General features: G+C 37.2%; 2 protein-coding genes across 2 annotated transcripts; both read right to left on the bottom strand.

The window, feature by feature from the left end:
* Window positions 1–287: 287 nt before the first annotated feature.
* Window positions 288–11,144, bottom strand: LOC104112384 (probable pectin methyltransferase QUA3). Its single transcript, XM_009622271.4, has 8 exons — window positions 10,672–11,144; window positions 10,375–10,593; window positions 8,791–8,994; window positions 8,497–8,707; window positions 8,148–8,409; window positions 7,600–7,974; window positions 7,206–7,301; window positions 288–623 (listed from the first exon to the last, which is right to left on the bottom strand). Exons 1-8 carry the CDS (start codon window positions 10,879–10,881, stop codon window positions 401–403), a joined length of 1,800 nt encoding a protein of 599 aa, XP_009620566.1. The 5' UTR covers window positions 10,882–11,144; the 3' UTR covers window positions 288–400.
* Window positions 11,145–11,925: 781 nt separating this feature from the next.
* LOC104112381 (COP9 signalosome complex subunit 1) lies at window positions 11,926–17,580 on the bottom strand. Its single transcript, XM_009622270.4, has 6 exons — window positions 17,070–17,580; window positions 14,449–14,769; window positions 13,945–14,061; window positions 13,757–13,842; window positions 12,528–12,762; window positions 11,926–12,422 (listed from the first exon to the last, which is right to left on the bottom strand). The coding sequence occupies exons 1-6, from the start codon at window positions 17,454–17,456 to the stop codon at window positions 12,246–12,248; spliced, it is 1,323 nt and encodes a 440-aa protein (XP_009620565.2). The 5' UTR covers window positions 17,457–17,580; the 3' UTR covers window positions 11,926–12,245.
* Between the last annotated feature and the right edge of the window lie 5,328 nt (window positions 17,581–22,908).

Below are 22,908 nucleotides of genomic sequence, written 5' to 3'. Positions count from 1 at the left end.
GTAACAGTATGCTATAAATTTTTTTACAGTTTTCTCCCATCTTTGTACAACAACAACAAACCCAGTATGTTCCCACCAGGTGGGGTCTGGGGAGGGTAATCTGTACGCAAACCTTACCCTACCTTAAAGGTAGAGAGGCTTGTTTCCAATAGACCCTCGGCTCAGGAAGGTAATAATAAGAAGTGGATAGCAAGAAAGGAAGAAAGAGGGAAGAGAAAAGAAGAGAGGCTTCTCCCATCTTTGTACGCTTCCAATTAATTCTACATAAGCTAGATCGAAAGAAGAGATGGAGCAAAAAGTAGACTACTTGCATAACTTGAAACATGCCAATTGGCCATAGTAATGAGACAATAAGGGAAAAAAGGAGATATACCTAAAAGTACAAAAACAAAAGGATCAATCAGTGGGATGCAGAAGGTAGTTTCCAAAAATTCTTGGTGGCTACCAGGATTTTCTCCCTCCCATGTGATTCAGGTTCTTTCTCATGAATACTTGCCGTCCATCTTACAGCAGGAGCAATTCGTTCTACTTTGTCTATCACTTCAGGAGAGTCCCGAACTATAACAGTTCCTTCAGGCCGAAGCATTCTATCAATTTCTACCATCAAATCCACAAGGCTACACCTGAAAGAATGTACAAATGGTTCAGTCATTATACATCAGGATTCAGGAAGGATTGGTCCAATATTTTTTTTTCGAAAAGGTTAAGGTTTATTAACTGAATACCAAGATGGTACCAGAAAAGAGTACAAAACTGCTGGGAATATCCATGCAGTTAATTACAACATTTTCTAAGTAACTCCATAAAATCCATGTAATGATCAATATTATCTACCAAACTACTATTACACCAAAGAAATGGATTGTGCAGACACTTATTTTTTATTCTAGAAATATGATCTTTCTGCCCATCAAAGCAAGCTCTATTCCTCTCTAGCCAAATAGTCCAGAATATCCAGAGGTATGGTTCTCCAAATCTGTTTAAGTGCTTTATGTGTCTTCTGATGCTGCCAACCATTCAAAAGGTTCCTGACATTCTGAGGTATGGTCCAAAAAATCCCACATAAATTGAAAAAAAGCTACAACACTGTTTAGCATATCTACAATGCAAGAAAAGGTGATTAATAGTCTCCAGTTCTTCTTCACATAAATAACATTTGCTACACAGAACAAAGCCTCTCTTCTGAAGATTATTTTGAGTAAGGCAAGCTTCCCAAGCTGCAATCCAACCAAAACATGCAACCTTTACAGGAGCTTTGTTCCTCCAAATCACTTTCCAAGGCCAATTAGGTTCCCAGTGACTTGCATTTTTTCTTAACAAATTATAACAGCTTTTGACTGAGAACTTTCTGTCTTTACTAGCATTCCACAATAATGAATCCTTCTTACTATGATCAATGTGGGTAGAACTCAACTGAGAAAGCATCTGACAGAAATTTTCTATCTCCCAATCATTTAAATTCCTTCTGAAATACATCTGCCAACCAGAATCTAAGAAGAAATCAGCCACCACTCCATCCTTATTGTTACAGCAGTTAAATAAAACAGGAAATTTATCTCTCAAACATTCCTCACCATTCCATAAGTCACTCCAAAATTTTATCTTTCTTCCATTCCCCACCTCCAAGCTAGTAAACCGCTTGAACTCCTCCCATAATTTGCAAACCTCTTTCCAAATTCCCACTCTAGTATACACGCTACTGAAGGGGGGATTCCATCCTTGACGACTACCATAAATAGATCAAACTATTTTAACCCAAGGTGCTTCTTCGTCACTATGAAATCTCCACAACCATTTGAACAACATACTCTTATTATGAAGTCTCAAGTTCTTGACACCTAGGCCTCCTGCTCTTTTATCTCTAAGAACTGTATGCCAATTGACTTGCTCTAATGGTAAGCACCCTCCACTTCCAACCAAGAGGTTGTGAGTTCGAGTCACCCCAAGAGCAAGGTGGGGAGTTCTTGGAGGAAGGGAGCCGAGGGTCTATTGGAAACAGGCTCTCTACCCCAGGGTAGGGATAAGGTCTGCGTACACACTACCCTCCCCAGACCCCACTAGTGGATTATACTAGGTTGTTATTGTTATTGTTGTATTTCCATCCCATAGAAACTTATTCCTCATGGAGTTCAATTTCTTTTCAATTGCAGCAGGCATAGAAAACAAAGCCATTGACCCTTGTGGTCCGGCCCTTCCCCGAACCCCGCGCATAGCGGAAGCTTAGTACACCGGGCTGCCCTTAAGTAGGAGGGTATCCCATCCAAGACACTGTTTATCAGAGTTAGTCTGCCTCCAAATGATAGATATTGCTACTTCCATGGAGTCATTTTTTAAGCACATCTATCCAAAACACCTTGCCAAATACTTTGGTCATTTCTTCTCACCTCGAGGGGGAATCCTAGATAAACTGTAGGGAATTTATCCGTCTGGCAACCCAGAATATTTGCTAGTTCTTTTATGTTGTCATCAGCATTGAAGCTATAAATATTGCTCTTTCCCAGATTGACTTTCAGCCCAGAGACTGCTTCAAAAGCCAATAAGATTCCCCTGAGATATAGAAAATGTTCCTTTTCTGCCTCACAAAATAACAAAGTATCATCAGCATATAGTATGTGAGATAGCATCACATTTGCACCATTCCTTCTTCCAACATTAAGCCATTTGATCCAACCCGGCAGTTCAGCCTTCTTCAGTATGTTACTCAGCATCTCCATAACATTCGCCATTTGCCTCCAAAGTTCATCAGTTTCATGACGTTGATCAGGCATGACCAGTTAACATGATCATATGCCTTCTCAAGGTCAAGTTTACAGGCTACACCTCTCGTCTTCATTTTCATAAAGTGTTCCACGCTCTCATTTGCAATCAGGGCAGCATCTACTATTTGTCTACCTTTTATAAAGGCATTCTAATTGTGAGATATCAATTTGTCAATGCCATCTTCAACCTTTCAGCCAACAATTTAGCAAAAATCTTAAAAACACTGCCTAATAAACTAATAGGCCTGTAATCCTTCATTTCTACTGCTCCTTTCTTCTTTGGTATCAAGGCTATACAAGTAGAGTTCAAACTTCTAATGAAAGTACCTTTTTGATGGAAGTCAGTCACATTATTCCAAACATCCTCTTTTATGGTTCTCCAGCATTTTTGAAAAAAATACAGATTGAAACCATCTGGACCTGGGGCTTTGTCTCCATCAGCAGAATTGATGACTGATTCAACTTCTTCTAAAGTAAAAGGCCTCTCCAACCACTCCCTATCTTCCTCTGACAGCTTCTTCAAATCTTCTTCCCAACTAGGTCTCCAAGTTTCTTTCTTAGTAAATAGATTTTCATACAACTCCTGGATGTGCTGCTTTATGATCTTATTATCTTCCACAAGTTCACCTTCAATCATTATCTTGTCTATAGAATTGAACCTCTTGTGAACATTTGCTTGCTTATGGAAAACTTTTGTGTTTTTGTCACCCTGCTCAATCCATAAGCATCTAGACTTCTGTCTCCGGCTTATTTTAACCATATGTTGTATCAGACACGCCTATCAATGTTAAATATATCACAACATTGCATCTCTTTCTTTGGTATTATTCCAGTTCTGTTATCTATTTCAGGAATGAGAGGACGGGGGCAGAATATTCCTTATAAACAACTCTAACACTCAACGTAACTTGTAGAGAAATGCATGGTCAATTACAATCTTTAGATTGCACAGCGCATCTCTTATTAACTTCAACAATAACAACCCAATATAATCCCACTAGTGGGTTCTGGGGAGGGTAGTGTGTACGCAGACCTTACCCCTACCCTGGGGTAGAGACGTTTCTGATAGAACTCTCCACCTTGCTCTTGGGGTGACTAGAGCTCACAACCTCTTGGTTGGAAGTGGAGGGTGCTTGCCACTAGAGCAACTCACTCTTGTCTAAATGACCCTTAGGAATAAGAAGGCATTTCTATTCAACCTTTTTTAAGAAACTTCTATGCTACAAACTGAAAAGGTAATAAGTTTACTGCATCATTTCCATGCTGTATCATCTCTATGCAGATCAATTATATCTTAGATGCTAGGAGCAGCTTAAAATACTTATCTTTTTTTTTAATCAAGCAAATAAATTTCATTAATGATTGGGCAAAAACAAAAGTGCCCCAATACAAGATCAAGTAAATAAAATGTCAACCCTGATCAATAGATAGCATTATGTTCAACCTTGATTAGTTATTTGAGGACGAAAAGCTAACTACTATTAAGGTTGTTTGGAAGTCCAAAGGCACCATCAAAGAAGGATTTATCTTTAAGAAAGTAAATGGAGTGTATATTCCAATAGGAAAAGTGCTCTGCTCTTGAGTTGAAATTTGATCAAAGATATCACAAGTTTTTGGCTGTTAGTTTTACCAGGGAGACTACAACATCCATTGGTTGATGCCAGACATGGTCGATAATGAGCTATAATCCACAAGTTGAACTTAGATTAAGGTCATTTTCAAAATCTCATTAAGTGTAAACGGTAAAAGCATAATTACTCACTGTTATTACCAAGATGGCAAATGGTTGCTAAACTTTATGTCAAATGTTGATCCAGTAACACCAGAAATTCAATGTCTACATGCAAATAGCTATAAAGCTTCATTAGCACCTACGAGTATGACCTAGCGGTCAATGAAGCTTAGAATGGACCATGGGAGACTAGGGTCCAAATCCTAGTAGAGGCAAAAAAAATTAGGTGATTTCTTCCAATCTCTCTAAGCGTTGATGGACAAAAATACCAGATACCTATACTGGTGGGAGATAGCTAGTATCCAGTAGATTAGTCAAGGTGTGTCAAAGCTAACCCGGGCCCCACATTTTTAAAAAAAAACTATTATAGTTCATTAAAAACTGCAAATAGCTGTTGTATTATGTTGGTTCACCAGCTAAGATCATTTTTCTTTGGAATGAAAGTAAAAGCAGATTACTATTTTGTGGTGGTGTGTGTGAGGCCTTCAAGTCATATGATCATGATTTGAGGTAAGGAAAACATGAAAGTCTTGCAAATTTCAGTTCTATCATGCTGGGTGCTATGTCATCTACATAAAGTTCCCTTTTATTTGAAAATCTAAAAGTTCCAGATAAATCGATGCATGTGCATCTAAGCTGCCTTGAGAAAATAGCTAGGCTAACTGAATCCTTCTAAGTTCCTGGTGTTTATCTCCCTGATAATCTAAATTTTGACCTTTCATTGGGTGTTCTAATGTCCTTTTTTTTTGGTTATATGATGTAAGTAAAAAAACAATCATTTGCTCGCTCCTTTTATTTTGTTTCCTTAACGTTGAGTTTGTAATGGCTATAGTGTATCGATTATTTTATGGGAAGTGTAAAGTGGAGAAGAGGAGTACTTAATATTAAAAGTAGTAGTTAGGCAGTTAAAATAGTCTTTTATCTTTTGGATGTTTAAGATTATATATCAATTACTGTACTATATTGGGTTATTGGCAAGCCATAATAATTAGTGCTATCCATGTTTCAGTGCTTCAATTAGAGTATATCATCTTTTAGATGTATTTGTGTTGGATCTGAAGCTACTCTTATTTTACAAGTATATGCTCAGATGCACCAAGAAGATGCTGCTCTTACCTTCTTTAAACATGTAGGGAGGCAAGGAAATCCACAGACATATTCCATGCAGAGCTACACTTCTAATTCTCAAATTATCTATTATTTCTCTTTCCATAATGTCCTAAAGATACACAGGTATTCTATTCAACGTGTCTGAAGCCCCATTTTTATTGTCCTCTAGCATGTCAATGATTCTGAAGTCTTATGCTTTCTTGGGTTTCTACGTTCTGCACTTTTTACAATTGACCTACGCCTACTCCTCGATAATTTAAGCTTTCTTTCTTCACATGTTTTCTGTCTGCTAGCATTTCAAAGACTCCTAAATTTTCTTGGGTTTCTAAGCTATTACCGTTGACACCTCTCCGTCCATAATTTAATGCTGTATTTGTTTCAAAATCTCCAGCCGGAAGTTGTAGCAGGAACTATAATCAAAATATTGATATTCAAGTCTTCAAGGTTTACTGATCTTTCATAATTAAAAAATTCTTTTGGAACCAAGTCGGGGACCAGCATAGGTGGTGGAAGCATCAGCATAGGTGGAAGCATAGGCAAAGAAGGAGTTCTCCTTGGAGCCAGAAGGAGGTTGCAGTGTAGGTGACCACCAAACTTTGAGCAAGGTTTTGGTGTTCCCGGAATTGGGGGAAATTTTCTGTTTTGTTCCTTTTCATATTTACCTTAATTGGATAGAAAAAAATCGGAAAGATTGTAAGTGTTGAACATGTGGCATTTAAGTAAGGACTCAAATACAATTTTTTACTGTTCACGCGCTTGACTTTTTTGTTTCCCAAGGGCATGGCACATGTCGTTTTAGGGAGGTAATCGTTCCACTTTTTACAAGTAGTGGCGTCAAAAAGGATGCCCATGAAGAGAGGGCGTGTAAGAGGGAATTTGTTGATAAAGGGTGCGTAATAGGGATTTACATGCAAGTTTGTGGTAAAATGTGTATTAAGCCTATATTTAACAGTACAAGTATAATGGTATTGTTCCAGCACCAGGGTTTAAATTTCGCTAGAGGGAAAACATGATTTGTTTTATCTATATAAGCAATGGTGGACAAAGTTACTCAGTACATGTGTTGTGCTGTGGGAGGTAGCTGATATTCGGTGGATTAGTCGAGGTGCACGCAAGCTAGCCCAGACACAATCAAATAAATAAATAAGTACAGTGGTATCCACACATATGATGGTCTTACCTTTAGATCTTAAATATTGTCACCATGGATATCCAATATATTAAAATTTACTAGATGAGATTAATCACATATAGCCGAAAATATATACAAATATGTGCCATTTGCAACGAAATATCATGAATAATTGACATGGACACATTGTATGGTGAAAAACTTGACGAAACTAACTGCTTGGACTAACATAGTTTTTGTATCTCTTAAAATTACCCATAACTCAAATATCACATAAGAATGGTTTCTATCAACTATTATAGTCCAACGTACTTCATTTTGTTAATTAAAAAAGCTGCCTTTTCTAAAAATAGGTGAGAACTCTCATATACAAGTCCAGAATTGCTAACTCAGGGAACATCATGTTGGAAATATCTAATTATGGACAACCAGAGATAGAGAGCATCGAAGAATTGAGAAAGGTTAAACGTACCTGGTCTTTCCAGAAAGAGGATCCTTTATAAGAGATTCTATGGCTCCCACATGAATCAAATCATATGTCCGAGGGTACGTTGAGAAAGGCTCACACCTGTAACACGAGGGGTAAATGGAGTTTATTAGTTGAAGTGAATAATCCATCTGTCCATTTTCCCATGACTCTCTAAGTTCTCGGATTTGCAAACCATTAGTTGATAACTCTTGTTGTGAGGAAAGAAACTTCCAGACATAGAGATTAAAGAAAGAGAAAAAGATTTGACAAAACTCACTGTCTAGCAGGTGGGTTTAAGAAAAAAAGAAAAGAAAAAAAAGAGATAATGATCCAGAGTCCAGCTAACTATTTGTATACACTTTTAAGGATGACCATCAAACAGAAATTCTTGACCTACCAGTCATGATAAACTCCAATAAGGCCTCTGTCAAAAATCACATCAAGTGTTAAAGGCTTATGTGCTGGAACAACATTCATCACCCAGATTGGATCTGATGATAACGCTGCAGCAAATCCTCCGAAAAATGCATTCATGTCCATGACATTGCGAACTGATGAAGTTCCTAGTTTCAAGTTCAGTGAACTCTTATAGAATGCAACTCTGCGTGCCCATCTTCTTGAGTCGGCTTCAAACACATCCATTCCATTTTTAGTAACAATTGCCCTAGCTGGAGCTTTTGCCAGCCTCGCTGGCCATTTTGGAATTTTCCCAATGGCATATTCTCCTTTGACAGATAAAGTCCTACTCACACATTTTTTCAACTTGAAGTACCTGCACATTAATTTGAGATACAAAAGTAGAGCTAGTTATTTAAAATGCTTCCACCAACAGTATGTTTGACAAGGTAAAAGCAGCAAAAGCTTGTTGGAGATTATAGCAAAGATGTAACTGAAGAACATGGAAGGAGAAACAAAAAAGAATAAAGAAATGCACGAATGAATCACCATGCAGCACTTGGATCATCCGTGTTATCACACAGTTCAAGCCCAAATTCATTTTGATTAGGAAGACATGAATCTCCAAGAGGCTTTTTCCAGATGACAGTGTTTCCATCTACAACAATCAGCTCATAGCACAACGATCTGGCCACTGTTTGGAGATCCCCCCACTCCTTATCTTGCTTGGGCCACTGAACAGGAGGACCAGAAATGACAAGGTAGCCGCCGGGACGGAGTAACCTGTCAACTTCGATGAAGTATGTTGCATCTGCATGGCGACAATTCTTCTGTCAGGGTTTCAGACAGCAGGTATATAAAGCATACTGACAATGACCATCGAACTCAGAAAACTCACTATATGCAGTAAAAGGAATCAAACACCGTGAGCAATGAACCAAATCAAACGAGAAGGCAGGAAAAGGAAGCCTGCGTGTCCCAAGCATGGCAACAAATGCAGGTATTCCTCGTTCCAAGGCAAACTGTATTTGTGATTTATGTGAATCTCTTGGAGCAAAAGAGAGCGTCAACATGTCTTCAGCAAGTAGGTAGCCACCAAAACTGGCAACCTGCAGCAGGAACGAATGTTATAGTCTCAGATACCCAAGAACATTACTACAGATTATTAAGAAACCGAGCAAGAACATCCTACCCCACATCCCATATCAAGGGCAGTCCTCAAAACTCCACCAGCAATTGGAATGTACTGTTTAAGCTTCTCGATATACTGCTCTGCCCCATCAGGAAACATAGTTCCACCACCAGGGAAGATAAAATACGGCCCTTCCTTTTTCATCCATCCTTGGTGCCCTTTCCTGTCAGCTATTTTATTGTAGGGCATATTCTCATGCCATATCTGGGAAGAAAGGAAAGGATTATTGTGACCATGATTGCAATAATTAAGCACTCTAAAAGACAAAAGAAGTGAAAAATGCAATCTTCAATGAATAGGGTGCAAGTTATCAAGAACTGCCACCAAAGAGGCCCACAATTACAGATGTAATGCAACAATTTAAGCCGAATCTACAAGAAAAGAAGAACTAAATTCTTTTAACAAATTGAGAGGCTGGATTACTAAGTTCATTGCCACCAAAAGAGGCCCAAGATTAGGGAAAAGCCATCCATCTAATGAAACTACAACAAGCAGCACTATGAGTATTCGATCAAGATCATACATAAGGTACAAACAACAACAACAACCCAGTGGAATCCCACAAGTGGGGTCTGGGGAGGCTAATGTGTACGCAGGACCTAACCCCTACCTTGGAGAGGTAGAGAGACTGTTTCCGAAAGACCCTCGGCTCGAGAGGAAGAATAGGAACAAGTAAATAATAACAAGGCCAAGAAAAAGATACCAGCAATGTATGAGCCGGGAAAAACGCAAAAGGAAGAAAACAAGAGCAATATCAAAAGCAATAGCAAGAAGTAGTAACACGACAGAGTACTAGAAAAACGAAGCGGAAGATAGCACTAAAAAAACGTAGTACTAGCACTCTAAGAATCGAAGACAATGAACTAGTCAGCCAGCCCTAATAAACCTGGGACAGATAAGAAAAACACACTACGGCCTATTACCCTTCTACCTTAATCTTCGACCTCCATATACTCCTATCAAGGGCCATGTCCTCGCTAAGCTGAAGTCGTGCCATGTCCTGCTTGATCACCTCTCCCCAATACTTTTTAGGCCGCCCTCTACCTCTTCTCCTACCTGCCAGAGCCAGCCGTTCACACCTCCTCATTGGGGCATCTGGGCTTCTCCTTTTCATATGCCCGAACCATCTAAGCCTCGCTTCATGCATCTTATTCTCGGTGATAAGGTACTGATGAGACTAAATCAGAAGGCAATTTAAATGCTGTTCCATGCAGCTAAATCCAGCTCACCTCGACTGAAACAAACCAATCTTGTAATATCACAACTCACTCAGAATGTTGCACACCTAACATAAATAAATAAAAGTGTCTTCTGTAATAGCTTAAACTTTTAGATAAGCAATTCACCCATTTCAACATGGCATCAGAACAAGAAGAGGTCTTAGGTTCGATTCTCACAGCCATCCATCCATCAACAAAAATTAGACTCAACAGTAGCGCCACGTGTTGAAATCTAAAAAAATAAATAAAAAGTCTTTCTTCTACTAACAGTCTCAAGACATTTCAAAACAAGCTTCTTGGCTTCAGGGGATTGATTAGCTTCAGATCAATTATAACTAGTAAAAATTTAACCTTTAGTATTTACCTTGTGCAAACTGTCAGGCCAGTGAACAGAAACGCGGTAACCTTGTGGGGGTGGAATCAAACAAAGAGGGGTGTCCTTAGGCAAAGGGCAATGCCTTTCCCTATAATAATTCATCTCTCTACTCAACTGGCTATTTAATCTTGGATCCTCACAAGGCATATGATCCACATAGTCTGCTGGACATGCATCAATACCTGTAGTCTGCCTCCCTGACTCCACCTATTAATTATCCCACAAATTATTAAAACGGATCTAATCCAAACGAACTAAAAGTATTAGTATTATCAGAAATTGTACCTGTGAGACAAGGCGACTGCGCTGACGTGGATCCCCAGAAGCAGAACGAAGCAGAGACTGGCGCCCTGAAGCAGCCAAGGAATCACCCAAAGGGGTACACAAAAGAAGGAAGAAAATTAACACTGCTGCAAAGAAAGCTGCTGATACTAAATCAAGAAGACGCCACTGTCGAACATTTCGCTTTGACGATGGTAGATTCAAGTGACCCATTTTCACTAGTAGCAGTTAATAATAGAAACCTCAAGATCCAACCGCGCACACACTGACACACACAGAAATTTATGCATGCGAGATGGAAATTCGAAGATCTGAAGCATATGTTGAAGTAGATTTGTACTGTTTTTTGAAGTGAGTGTTGTGGCTTAAAGGAGCTCGCGGAGAGAGAGGATATTTTTATTCTTTTAAAATTCAGCCATTTTTAAGGAGGACTAAAGAGTTAGTATGGAGATCTATGCCAAGGCATTTTTCTTGGTATGTTACATTTTCCTCCCCCATAATATGTCGGTAATTGTATGTTAACTCTTCTTTAGTTTTTACTTCTGAGAATTGTATTAGTTACTAGTACTTGCTAACACTTCCATTGCTATTACACATTTTTCTTCTTAACAAATAAAGAGAAAGTGATGGGAAAATGGAAAAACGACTCTTTGAACTTGGCTATTTATGTGGTGAGTGCTAGAACTTAAAATCAAACTAACATCTCAGCATGAACTTTAGTATTTTTATTGCATGGTTAGAAATTGCTCAACATAAAAAATTAGTAAGATTCTATGAAAATTTGAGAGTAAGTTTTTGAAGGATGAATTCGTTCAACTTCACGCCATACAAAATAAGTAGTAACTTTTTTTATAAAATGAGTGATCACCAAAGTTCACTTGGCGCGACCCTTTTGATGCCAAGTCATAATTCAGAAAGATGCTACATAATTTGATGAATAAACAAAGCTGGGTCCAGAATCCAGATAAATTTCCCAGCACAGCCGCCACTACCAGGCTGATGAACTGTCGGTGGTTATTACTTTTATCATTTGTGATTGGTCTTAGTTGCTTTAAGTCGGACTAGCTAGCCTAACGGATCTCTCATCAAAGAAAAAGACATGTAAAACCAACAAAGGGAGGCAATATTGAAGCAAAACGCACTCATCAAAGTCTCAGCAGGTAAACCTCAAACCCTAACTCCAACCAACCCAAACAGATTAAACTCCAAGATTAATGACCATTTATAAGTCATTGATGAATACGCCAGCACAGATCCTAGATGGAATGTTGTATCTTAAATATTAAAGGGAACGAAAAGAACAAGGTAGTAAATGGGTTAGCATTCACTGATGATGACACAATCACCAAGAAAGGTTGCAGGAAGTAGATCAGGCAAAAATATATACTTTTCCAGCATCTGGTAAATCTATAATATGAACAGCAATCCACTATTATCCTGAAAAACTTCTCGATCCCCAAAAGATATGGCTTTCTCCGAGACTCAATCCAACCTCTTTCGAAAACGGTCAACTTCATGCAACAGACCTAACTTCATATTAAGGCAAACAAAACTGCTATCGTCCTCCTTATTCGTTTTCAATGTTTCCTTGAGGCTCTAAGGATGTGCTCATGCTTGAGAAGGTTTGCTCTCAAAAGCATTGATCTGACATCCCGGTCGAATTCCCTGCCTGTCTGCAGCACCTTCTGGAAGGTTGCATTTCTCTGATCAGCATGCCGTGCATATAAAATTTTGTTGTGCGAGTCAATTCGAGCCTGCAGAATAGTAACAATCATGATCTATACACTAAATTGACTAAACAATAACAAGGCTTTCCACACAGAAGATGGGCACAAAAGTACATGTTACTAGTCCATCACCTGTATTTGGTTGTCAGTGATCAGAGCTTCAAGTTCCTTCTCCAAACCTGCAACGCTCGTCTTGAAAGCATTGCCCATCATATTCAAATCAACCGAGACAAATGGGTGGGTATACTGGATTAAAGCTTTGTTACGGATTTGATCATACAGCGTCTCAACATGGTCATGCAAATGGATGTCAAGCAACAGATTTGCTTTAAGATTTCCTAGATACTCCAGACAAGAAGCATAGTGACTGCATCATAGATAAAAATGAAGTATATTAGGGGAAAGGCTCTGGAAAAATCAATTTCAGGACACAACAACTCCAGACATCGGCAGTTCATTCGATTTTAAATTCATACAAGAAGCATAGTGACTGCATCATAGATAAAAATGAAGTATATTAGGGGAAAGGCTCTGGAAAAATCAATTTCAGGACACAACAACTCCAGACATCGGCAGTTCATTCGATTTTAAATTCATACAATCATTTAGTTTGAAACGAGATAACAGTTCGAAGGTAAGGAAAAGAGAATCTTATCAAATTATTCACACGAAATGTTCAGATAGGCAGGATAAATCCTCCACATCTCTTCTAGGATATAATCCATTCTCCTGAGTGCTATCCTTCATTTTTTTCCCATTAATCCAAGGGTAATAAATGGAAAAGCAAGTATAGCTGCCACATCCATGGTATATACAACAATAACTACGCCTCAAACCCAAATTAATCATCGACATCCATTCCAACCATTTGGGCTTGTTTCATTCCATTAGTTCATAATTTGTCATGTAGAGAAAATTTGGATTTCATTTACATGTCATAAAAAAAAGGTTGAACGGGGGTAATACACTTTTCTTTCTTTAGTTCAAACATTTCCAGTTTTGTTTATCCTAAGCAAAGAAATCTTATTGAAGGTGATCAAAGAATAGGTACAACCGTCTCAGTGCTCACTTAAACATTTATCCTTCCATCCACAGTAGAAACATGACCAGACAATAGTGGAAAAGGTCAAGTTGCTGATTTCATGCATAAAATATCTGGGGATTGAACTTGAAAAAGGATAAACAGGACCATTGGGTAGCTCTAATTAAAAATTCCATATGGAACTCATCAGCCAATACAAATACATTGAAAGGCATTTTCTAACAAACATATCAGACAGATGGCAGACATGACTAATGATGTCTAACCCACTGACACCTTCCTGCAAAATAAATCTAAATCATAATACATTCCAAGTTACCTTGTGTAGAAATCATGAATGAGTTCCCTTATCTCAGGTACCAGCTCCAAGAAATTCCTGAAGTTAATATTGTCAATAACTTTGCTCTGCCAAACAAAATCATCTGAATCAGCAAGTTGCATCGTAATTATATCATGCAGCTTCAACAACAAAATCACTAAAGAACAAAAAGAAAATTGTATTATTGCCTTCAGCTCTGCTCGGTCAAAACTTGCAAGTGCACAAAGTCCACCATAAGTAGCAACATCTTGGGGTGCAATAACTTCAGTGTAGTTGTTACCTAATTCTGGACCAACTTCCAGGAACTGCAACGACCCAGTGAAATGTCAAATAAGTAAATGAAACCAAAGGATCTATAAATCCTTCTGTGGTGCCAGTTCAATCTAGTAACAAGAACCGAATAACAAACACATGGTAATATGCTATTAACTGCAACTGAAAATAAAAAAATAGAAGGCAGCTGAGCATAAGTTACTCAATTGACATTAACAATTTTAAAAAAATTTCCTCAATTGACATTTACCAAATGAAAAACTTAGTTGAGGAAGCTCTATGCACATTATCTTGATTGATGACGGTAAAGGCACTTACTACCAATTCAAGACTGAGCTACAACTTGGAGTAGGCCTAAGTGAGAGAAGACTATCTTCTTCTTTTTTATGAAGCCTAAGTGAGAAAAGACTATCACAAACCTTCCGAGCAGCAAGCTTATACTTCTTTGCCTCCAAGTTAGCCAACCCAGCAGCACAACGAAGTTTTGCAACTGTAAGACTTTCCAGAGCATCTTGGCTCTGCTCCGCCTTGCTAACATAGCTTGCAACGTGTGTGAACTGGCCCATTTCGATGCTGACCAGAATTGCATTCAAACACATATGAATTATGTGCTTTGCAGTCGTGCAATAATCACGTGTACGAACATAATTCTTAAATGCCTCTCCAAGCTGTCCATGTGCATAGTAGAAATCTCCAAAATCATTGTATCCCATCCTAATGCTCTCTTTGATCAGATTTGTCTACACAGAAGAAGAGAGAGGGAGGGAGGTTACATGAGTTCCACTTAAGCAACAAAATTTGATATATATAAAGTCAACAACAACAACAACAACAACCCAGTATAATCCCACTAGTGGGGTCTGGGGAGGGTAGTGTGTACGCAGACCTTACCCCTACCATGAGGTAGAGAGGCTGTTTCCAATAGACCCTCGGCATCCTTCCCTCCAAGAACTCCCCACCTTGCTCTTGGGGTCACTCGAACTCACAACCTCTTGGTTGGAAGTGGACTTTATATATAAAGTCAAACAAAGTGAAATAAAATAATTGCAATGATACAGTTAAAAAAAGAAATTCTAATGGAAAGGTGCAATGGTGTGCCAAAATGAAGAGAAAAGTAGTAATGCATGGCCGAATGGAAGTAAAGCATGCCCAATAAGAAGGAATTCTTATGTGTCAAGTTATCTCAGGAAATATGTCAATATGATAATAGTATGCCAGATCAATAATATGTCAACTTTTGAAACAGTTATGAGTTAAAGGGGATATAGTAGTAAGAGAAATGAATAGAATGCGAGACTGTTCCATAAGTTGTGAGATCGAAGTAGAAGGCATTAAGACATCTCTTTTGTTTCACTAGTATTTTTGGTGAAAGCAGAAAATACCATCTTGTATTGATGGTTCAAACATGGTGGAAGATGATGGATGCATCAAGAAGAGTAACATGCAGTCATGCATGTCTTGTACCCTTTTTTTTAATGACTTGGTGTTTATTGATGAAAATATAATTTGACATATCAAAAGAAAAAAAGCAATTGGCCTGATCTAATAAAATCTGAGACAAGCTCACTTTGCAGTAAAAAGAGGCGTAATCTGTGTTTTCATAAAAAAGGTAAAAGCAGAAAGAGAATTCTTCAAAAATTACTTTTGATTATCCCAAATCCATCTCACTCAAGAACTTCCAACCATATTGATCAATCTGAAACCAACTTTGCTAGAACCTTTGACTATTCACTTTATTTTCCCTTCGAGGAAATTTATGGTGAGTGTATAGGTTACAAAACCCAGCAGTATCAAAATGAACCCAACAGCGCCATCAGGTACAAAAGCTGGTCAGACATGAAGTTTCTAATAAGATGCAGGGCATAACACAATGAGGGTACAAGTTTCTAATAAGATGCAGGGCATAACACAATGAGGGTACAAGTTTCTAATAAGATGCAGGGCATAACACAATGAGGATACAAGTTTACAAACTTACAAAAACAAGTCTTTTTTATTGTCTATGCACAAAATACAATGCATGTATATGTATTCATATTCCAAGGATAGATCAATCTGAAACCAACTTTGCTAGAACCTTTGACTATTCACTCTATTTTCCCTTCGAGGAATTTATGGTGAGTGTATAGGTTACAAAACCCAGCAGCGGAATTTATGGTGAGTGTATAGGTTACAAAACCCAGCAGCATAAAAATGAACCCAACAGCGCCATCAGGTACAAAAGCTGGTCAGACATGAAGTTTCTAATAAGATGCAGGGCATAACACAATGAGGATACAAGTTTACAAACTTATAAAAACAAGTCTTTTTTATTGTCTATGCACAAAATACAATGCATGTATATGTATTCTTATTCCAAGGATAGATCTCCTTAACCCCTCCCTTATTTTTAACTTTTACTCCTCTTCTTCTGTCAATTTGCCAAGCAGGTATCAAACCAGTATCTACTGGGAATTAAAATGTTTCATAAGGATCCAACAGCCTTCTAAAGTTTCCATACTTCTCAAAGAATAATTACTAACCATCATGGTTTCCTTTTTTATTTCTTGGTAATGAATTGGACATGATTTCCTCATTTTTTTGTTATAAGTCAAAATTTCATTAACACAAATCAGAGTCAAAATTCTGTGCATTACACATGGTTGCTTACAAGGAACTATTACTAAGATATTTAGAAAGCCTCCCCGAGTAGCCAATGTATCATGATGAAAAAAATTAGCTCAACAAGCTTACACCTTCTGTATCCTATCAATTGCTCATTACTAACGCTAAACCAAATGGATCTACCCCATAAATTTACCTTGATTAAGAAAACAAATAAAATTCAAAACACGCATTAGCCGCCACTTCTCTAGTTCCCTCCGACCTCCCTCCTGAAATTCAAACTATGTAACCGGTATATTTTCACTATCCTAATATGATGAGAGCAGCAACTTATATTACTTTTCAAGTTGTTTACGAATATCTAAATTTAAATTGAAAAAATTATGCGATCTAATCAGGTTTATAGAGAATAAAGACTTTGTTCAAAGAAAGATACCCTATAAGCGTTGAGTTCGTTCTCAAGCTTCTCCTTCCTCAGCTCAGCCCGACGATCCACAGCGTCGGACCAAGCAGGGTCCGTCCCATAATTAGGGCCTAAACGTCCATCAATCTTCTGTATAACCTCACGGAACAATTGCGTGTTCTCCCCTTTCTTAATCTCGTCATAGGCCATTCTCAAAGCCTCCACTTGCATTGAAGCATTTCCACATCGATCAGCTATGAAGAGAAGCCTCATAATTTTTGTTCGGCCGCTGTATAAGGCGGCGTACAACTCAATATCCAGCTGCTCGCCGCTGATAATCGGCCGGTGACGCTGCGAGTTCTCATCGCCGTTGGCGTAGATCTCGTCAGCTATTTGCCCTAAATCCTCGTCGGGTTCCATCGGAGATAATTTCTTGAACGTTCGATCGGAGCTAGGGTTTTTACTCTCTCTCTCTCTCTTCTTCTCACCACTTCGAGGAGCGACACTGAAAAAAAACTTAAACTGACGTGTGACGTTCACTATTTTTCCATTTTTGTTTGAGGAATTATTGGGCCTTTAAGCCCATGTCGTGGCACACTTCGGGCTGTGTGCCTACTGTGGCCCAGTATGCATATCTGGTTTTTTTAGGAGAAAATTACGCGACACATCAAATATTTACACTGTATTTATTATTTATAACTATATTTTCAGCAAATTTACCATTCATAACTATATTTGAATTTTATAAAAAATTCATGAAATAAGAGATTAATTGTTTTGAAGTGAAACAATAGAGCAACAAGGTCTCGTAGCTCAGTTGGTTAGAGCGCTCACTTAGTTAGTGAAGGTCTTGAGTTTGACTCTCAACAAGAATATTTTATTTTTTGTATTTATGTATTTCGCCTTAGTTGTATTCGTTGCGTGAACATATTGTATCATTTGTATACACCCTCGTATACAGTCGATACAAGTTGTATCCTTTGTATACACCCTTGTACAATTGCGCGAACGAATAAAATTGATACATGTGGTATTCGTTGCGCGATCGAATACAGTTGACACATAATGTATTCGTTGCACGTTTGAATACAAGTGATACAAGTTAGTAACAGTTGAATAGTAGTTACGAATGGTAATTAGACAAACTACAATTACTATACTTTAAACTATAGTGGTTTATGAAAATTCCTCTTTTTTCTATTTATTTTAAATTTCCAACAAGAGATTATATCAATAACATTTATGCATATATCACAAACAAGTTGGAGTAGACAATATGAATCCTCACAAACAATATTGGTCCAGTTAAACTTATCTCAAGCAAATACTATATAAAACAAAAAATAAAATTTAAAATAAAAAATTAGCCTCTAAACATGATTAGTTATTAAAAAATCTTCATTTTATTCTGAGGGAGGGATCAAGGACAATTAACAGCGGATAATATATTTTCTCTATAACAACTACTCCAATAGGTACAAACAAGCCTCTAGTAATATATGAGCCACATAAAGTTATATTCACCTTCATCACATTTGGCATCTCTCCCTATCTCCTATTTACTCTCATAATCCATATCGATAACGTTATATGTTAGAATTAGTATTTTAAAAGGTATTTTCACGGCGAGTCCGGGGGCGAGGCGCACCAAAAATGCCCCGAGGCGATGGTGTGGGGCAAAAGTCTCAAGAGGCGTACGTCCAGCAATTCGGGGAGTATGCCCGGGCGTTTGAGGAGCGATTTTATAGGGGATTTTTACCTTCCTATACACTATTTGAAACCTTATTACCCTCCCTACTCAAGTTTCAATTTAATTACATAGTCATATACAATTTACCAATTATATACAAATAAGTTTTAAATGAATATCCCTTTATATTAGGAATTCAATAAGGAATATCAGTTATTTCCTTATCCCTTTACACTTGCCCACACACTCTCTCTATGTCTCTCTCTTCGTCTCTCTCTCTTTCTCTCTCTCTCTCTCTCTCTCTCTTTCTCTCTCCGCCTCTCTACTCTCATTCTCTCTTTTTCTCCCCAATTTTTCTTCATTTGGTGTTCTCTGTTTTTTATGCTTTCTTGTTGTATATATGTAACGACCTAGCCGGTCGTTTTGAGAATTTTAGCCTCGTTCCCCCACTTACTACTCATTTTGTACTTTATAGCTGTTATATGACTTGTCGGGGTGGTCAGTTCGGGTCCGGTGATGTTTCATAATGAATTGAGACACTTAATCTCAAGGAGGAAAAACTTAAGTTGAAAATATTGACTGGATATTGACTTATATATAAACGATCCCGAAATAGAGTTTTGATGATTTCAATAGTTCCGTATGGTGATTTTGGACTTAGGAGCATGTCCAAAAAATTATTTGGAAGTTTGTAGTTAAATTAGGCTTGAAATGACTAAAATAGAAAATTAAGTTTGGAAGTTTGACTGGGGAGTTGACTTTTCGATATCGGGATCGAAATCCGATTCTAAAAATTTGAATAGGTATGTTATATCGTTTATGACTTGTGTGCAAAATTTGAGGTCAATCGGACTTGATTTGATAGGTTTCGGCATCGAATGTAGAAGTTGGAATTTCTTAGTTTCATTAGGCTTGAATTGTGGTATGATTCATGATTTTAGCGTTGTTTGATGTGATTTAAGGTTTCGACTAAGTTCATATGATGTTTTAGGACTTGTTGGTGTATTTGGTTGAGGTCCCAGGGGCCTCGGGTGAGTTTCGGATGATTAGCGGATCAATTTTGGACTTTGAACTCTGCTGGAATTTTTCTGATGCATTGTCTGGTTTCCTTCTACGCGATCGCGTGAGAAGGTTCGCGATCGCGTAGGTTTAGCTGGGTAGAAAAAAAAAATTGTTCTACGCGATCGCGAGAATGGGGCTGCGATCGCGTAGCTTTGGACGCTAGTGCATCGCTAACACGTGAGGCGTGTCATGTTCGCGTAGAGGAAAATAAGGCAGCCGGGGGCCACACGCTTAATGCTCCGCGATCGCATAGAAGAAATGCCTGGACAGAGAGTTTAAGTTCTGAAAATGGGACTTCGTCCCATTTTTTATTTTTGACGAATTGAAGCTCGGGAAGAGGTAATTTTCGGGAGATTTATAAGAAAAATATCGGGCTAAGTGTTCTTAACTCAATTTTGGTTAAAGTATCCGAATTTATGGTAGTTTTTAACATTTAATTGGTGATTTAAGTTGGAAGATTTAGAAAACTCTCTTGGTTTAAATTGAAGATTTGAGGGTCAAAAATTATTGAAATTTAGTAATTTTGGTATGGTTGGATTTGTGGTTGAATGTGAGTTCATATTCTGTAACTTTGGTCGGGTTCCGAGGCATGGGCCCCACAGGCAATTTTTGAGTTAAATTTCAGATTTTGTTGGAAAATTAGTATTTTCATATGGAATTAATTTTTAATAAATTGTATTGATTAAATCGAATTAATTGTGATTAGATTTGAAGCTTTCGGAGGCCAATTCGCGAGGCAAAGGCATAGCGGAGTAAAGAATTTTACGGTTCAAGGTAAGTGACTTATCTAACCTTGCGTGAGGGAAACTTTTCTTAGGATTGGTATTGATATGATAATTGTGATGTGTTGAAAGTCGTGTACGCAAGGTGACGCGTGTGTACACGGCTAAATATGAATAACTCTGATTTTAAATTGTGCAGATCTATGTTACACATTAATTAAATTATTTTATCCAGTTATATTCATCATCATTGATCATTTTTTTTATATTCTAAATTTGCCTGATATTTTTCCTGCTAATTGCTTTACTTGGTTAGTTGAGACTTTGTTTCTTTTATTCTGTGCTCATTATTTGAAAGTTGAATTTCTTAATTGAATTATTATTAATATAAAGTATTTGACATTAAAAATTTGGTATTGAGGCAATGTGTTAAATTTGTGAAATATTATTTTATTGAGTTATTCACTCCCGAATATTTTGTGAGATTTTGTATTCATTGTGATTGAGCCGTGAGCTCCTTATTATGGAAAATAATGTTGTCGTTGATTTGTTTTGGCAAGTTGAAATAGTTGGAAACTTGAAGTGCAAATTGTGATATATTGTGATATTGATACGCATGAGATGGTATAAGGCCTGGGTGTTGAAACGCATGCGGTGAGATAAGGGTGGCTTGATACGCGTGGCTAGTGGGTGAACTACTAGAAGTCATGCAGTGTGACAAGGGTGGCTAAAACGCGGGATGCTATTTTGGGAAAATGATTTCTTTAAAATTAAATGTGAAGGCTCCCGCGGTGATATAAGGATATGAAATATTGTGAATTTATTTATGATATGGGACTACGAGGCGGTACCTTGGGAGTGCCCTTGTTGATATTTCTATATGGCTGCACTTGCCTTTGGTTATTTTGTACTTTCATTGAACATGTAAATTCTTGTTTTCCTTCCGTGAGGTATTATTTGCCCTTATTCTGTACAGTTAAATTGTGACATACTCCTTACTAAATTCATTCCCATTATTATTATTATTATTATTATTATTATTATTATTATTATTATTATTATTATTATTATTATTATTATTATTATTATTATTATTATTATTATTATTATTATTATTATTATTATTATTATTATTATTATTATTATTATTATTATTATTATTATTATTATTATTATTATTATTATTATTATTATTATTATTATTATTATTATTATTATTATTATTATTATTATTATTATTATTATTATTATTATTATTATTATTATTATTATTATTATTATTATTATTATTATTATTATTATTATTATTATTATTATTATTATTATTATTATTATTATTATTATTATTATTATTATTATTATTATTATTATTATTATTATTATTATTATTATTATTATTATTATTATTATTATTATTATTATTATTATTATTATTATTATTATTATTATTATTATTACTATTATTATTATTATTATTATTATTATTACTATTATTATTATTACTATTATTATTATTATTACTATTATTATTATTAAACTTTTCACCCTGCCTTTTATTATTACTAGTAGGGCCTGACCTGACCTCGTCACTACTCTACCGAGGTTAGGCTTGGTACTTACTAGGTACCGTTGTGGTGTACTCATACTACACTTCTGTATATTTTTGTGCAGATCTAGGTACTTCATACCAGACCAGGTATTAGTGAGCTAGACTGTACGTGGAGACTTCAAGGTATATCTGCCATCGTCTGCAGACCTCGGAGTCCCCCCCTCTATCACTATTATGTTGTTTTTCCTTATTCTCTTTAGACTCTTATGTATAGAGATACTTAGAATAAATTCTTAGAAGCTTGTGACTTATTTCTACCGGGTTTTGAGAGTTGTAACTATTTGAATCGCGGTTTGATTTATTTTTTATGTTAAGATTTGAGTTTAAGTTTTGTATTCCGCATAATTGATAGGCTTACCTAGTCTTACAGACTAGGTGACATCACGACATCCTACGGAGGGAAATTGGGGTCGTGACAAGTTGGTATCAGAGCTCTAGGTTCATAGGTGTTATGAGTCACAAGCAGGTTTAGTAGAGTCTCGTGGATCGGTACGGAGACGTCTGTACTTATATTCGGGAGGCTATGGAACTATTAGGAAAATGTTCACTTTTTGATTCCTTATCGTGCGCATTGTTGACTTCGAAATTCTAAACTCTTGTCTTTATATTCTCTCACATATGGTGAGGACACGCACAACTGGATCTGATGATCAAACACCCACGCCCCCTGTTGGAGCCACAAGAGGTCGGGGCCGGAGCAGGGGCCGAGCCAGAAGTCGAGAAAGATCACGTGGTGCAGTCAGAGCACCAACACGAGCTGTTGCAGCAGAACCACCAGTAGCTCCAGTT

The sequence above is a fragment of the Nicotiana tomentosiformis genome, chromosome 1 (genome assembly GCF_000390325.3).
Source record: "Nicotiana tomentosiformis chromosome 1, ASM39032v3, whole genome shotgun sequence".
Classification (NCBI taxonomy): Eukaryota; Viridiplantae; Streptophyta; class Magnoliopsida; order Solanales; family Solanaceae; genus Nicotiana; species Nicotiana tomentosiformis.
The sequence above is the reverse complement of the archived record's forward strand: the minus strand, read 5'-3'. Positions and strand labels throughout refer to the sequence as shown.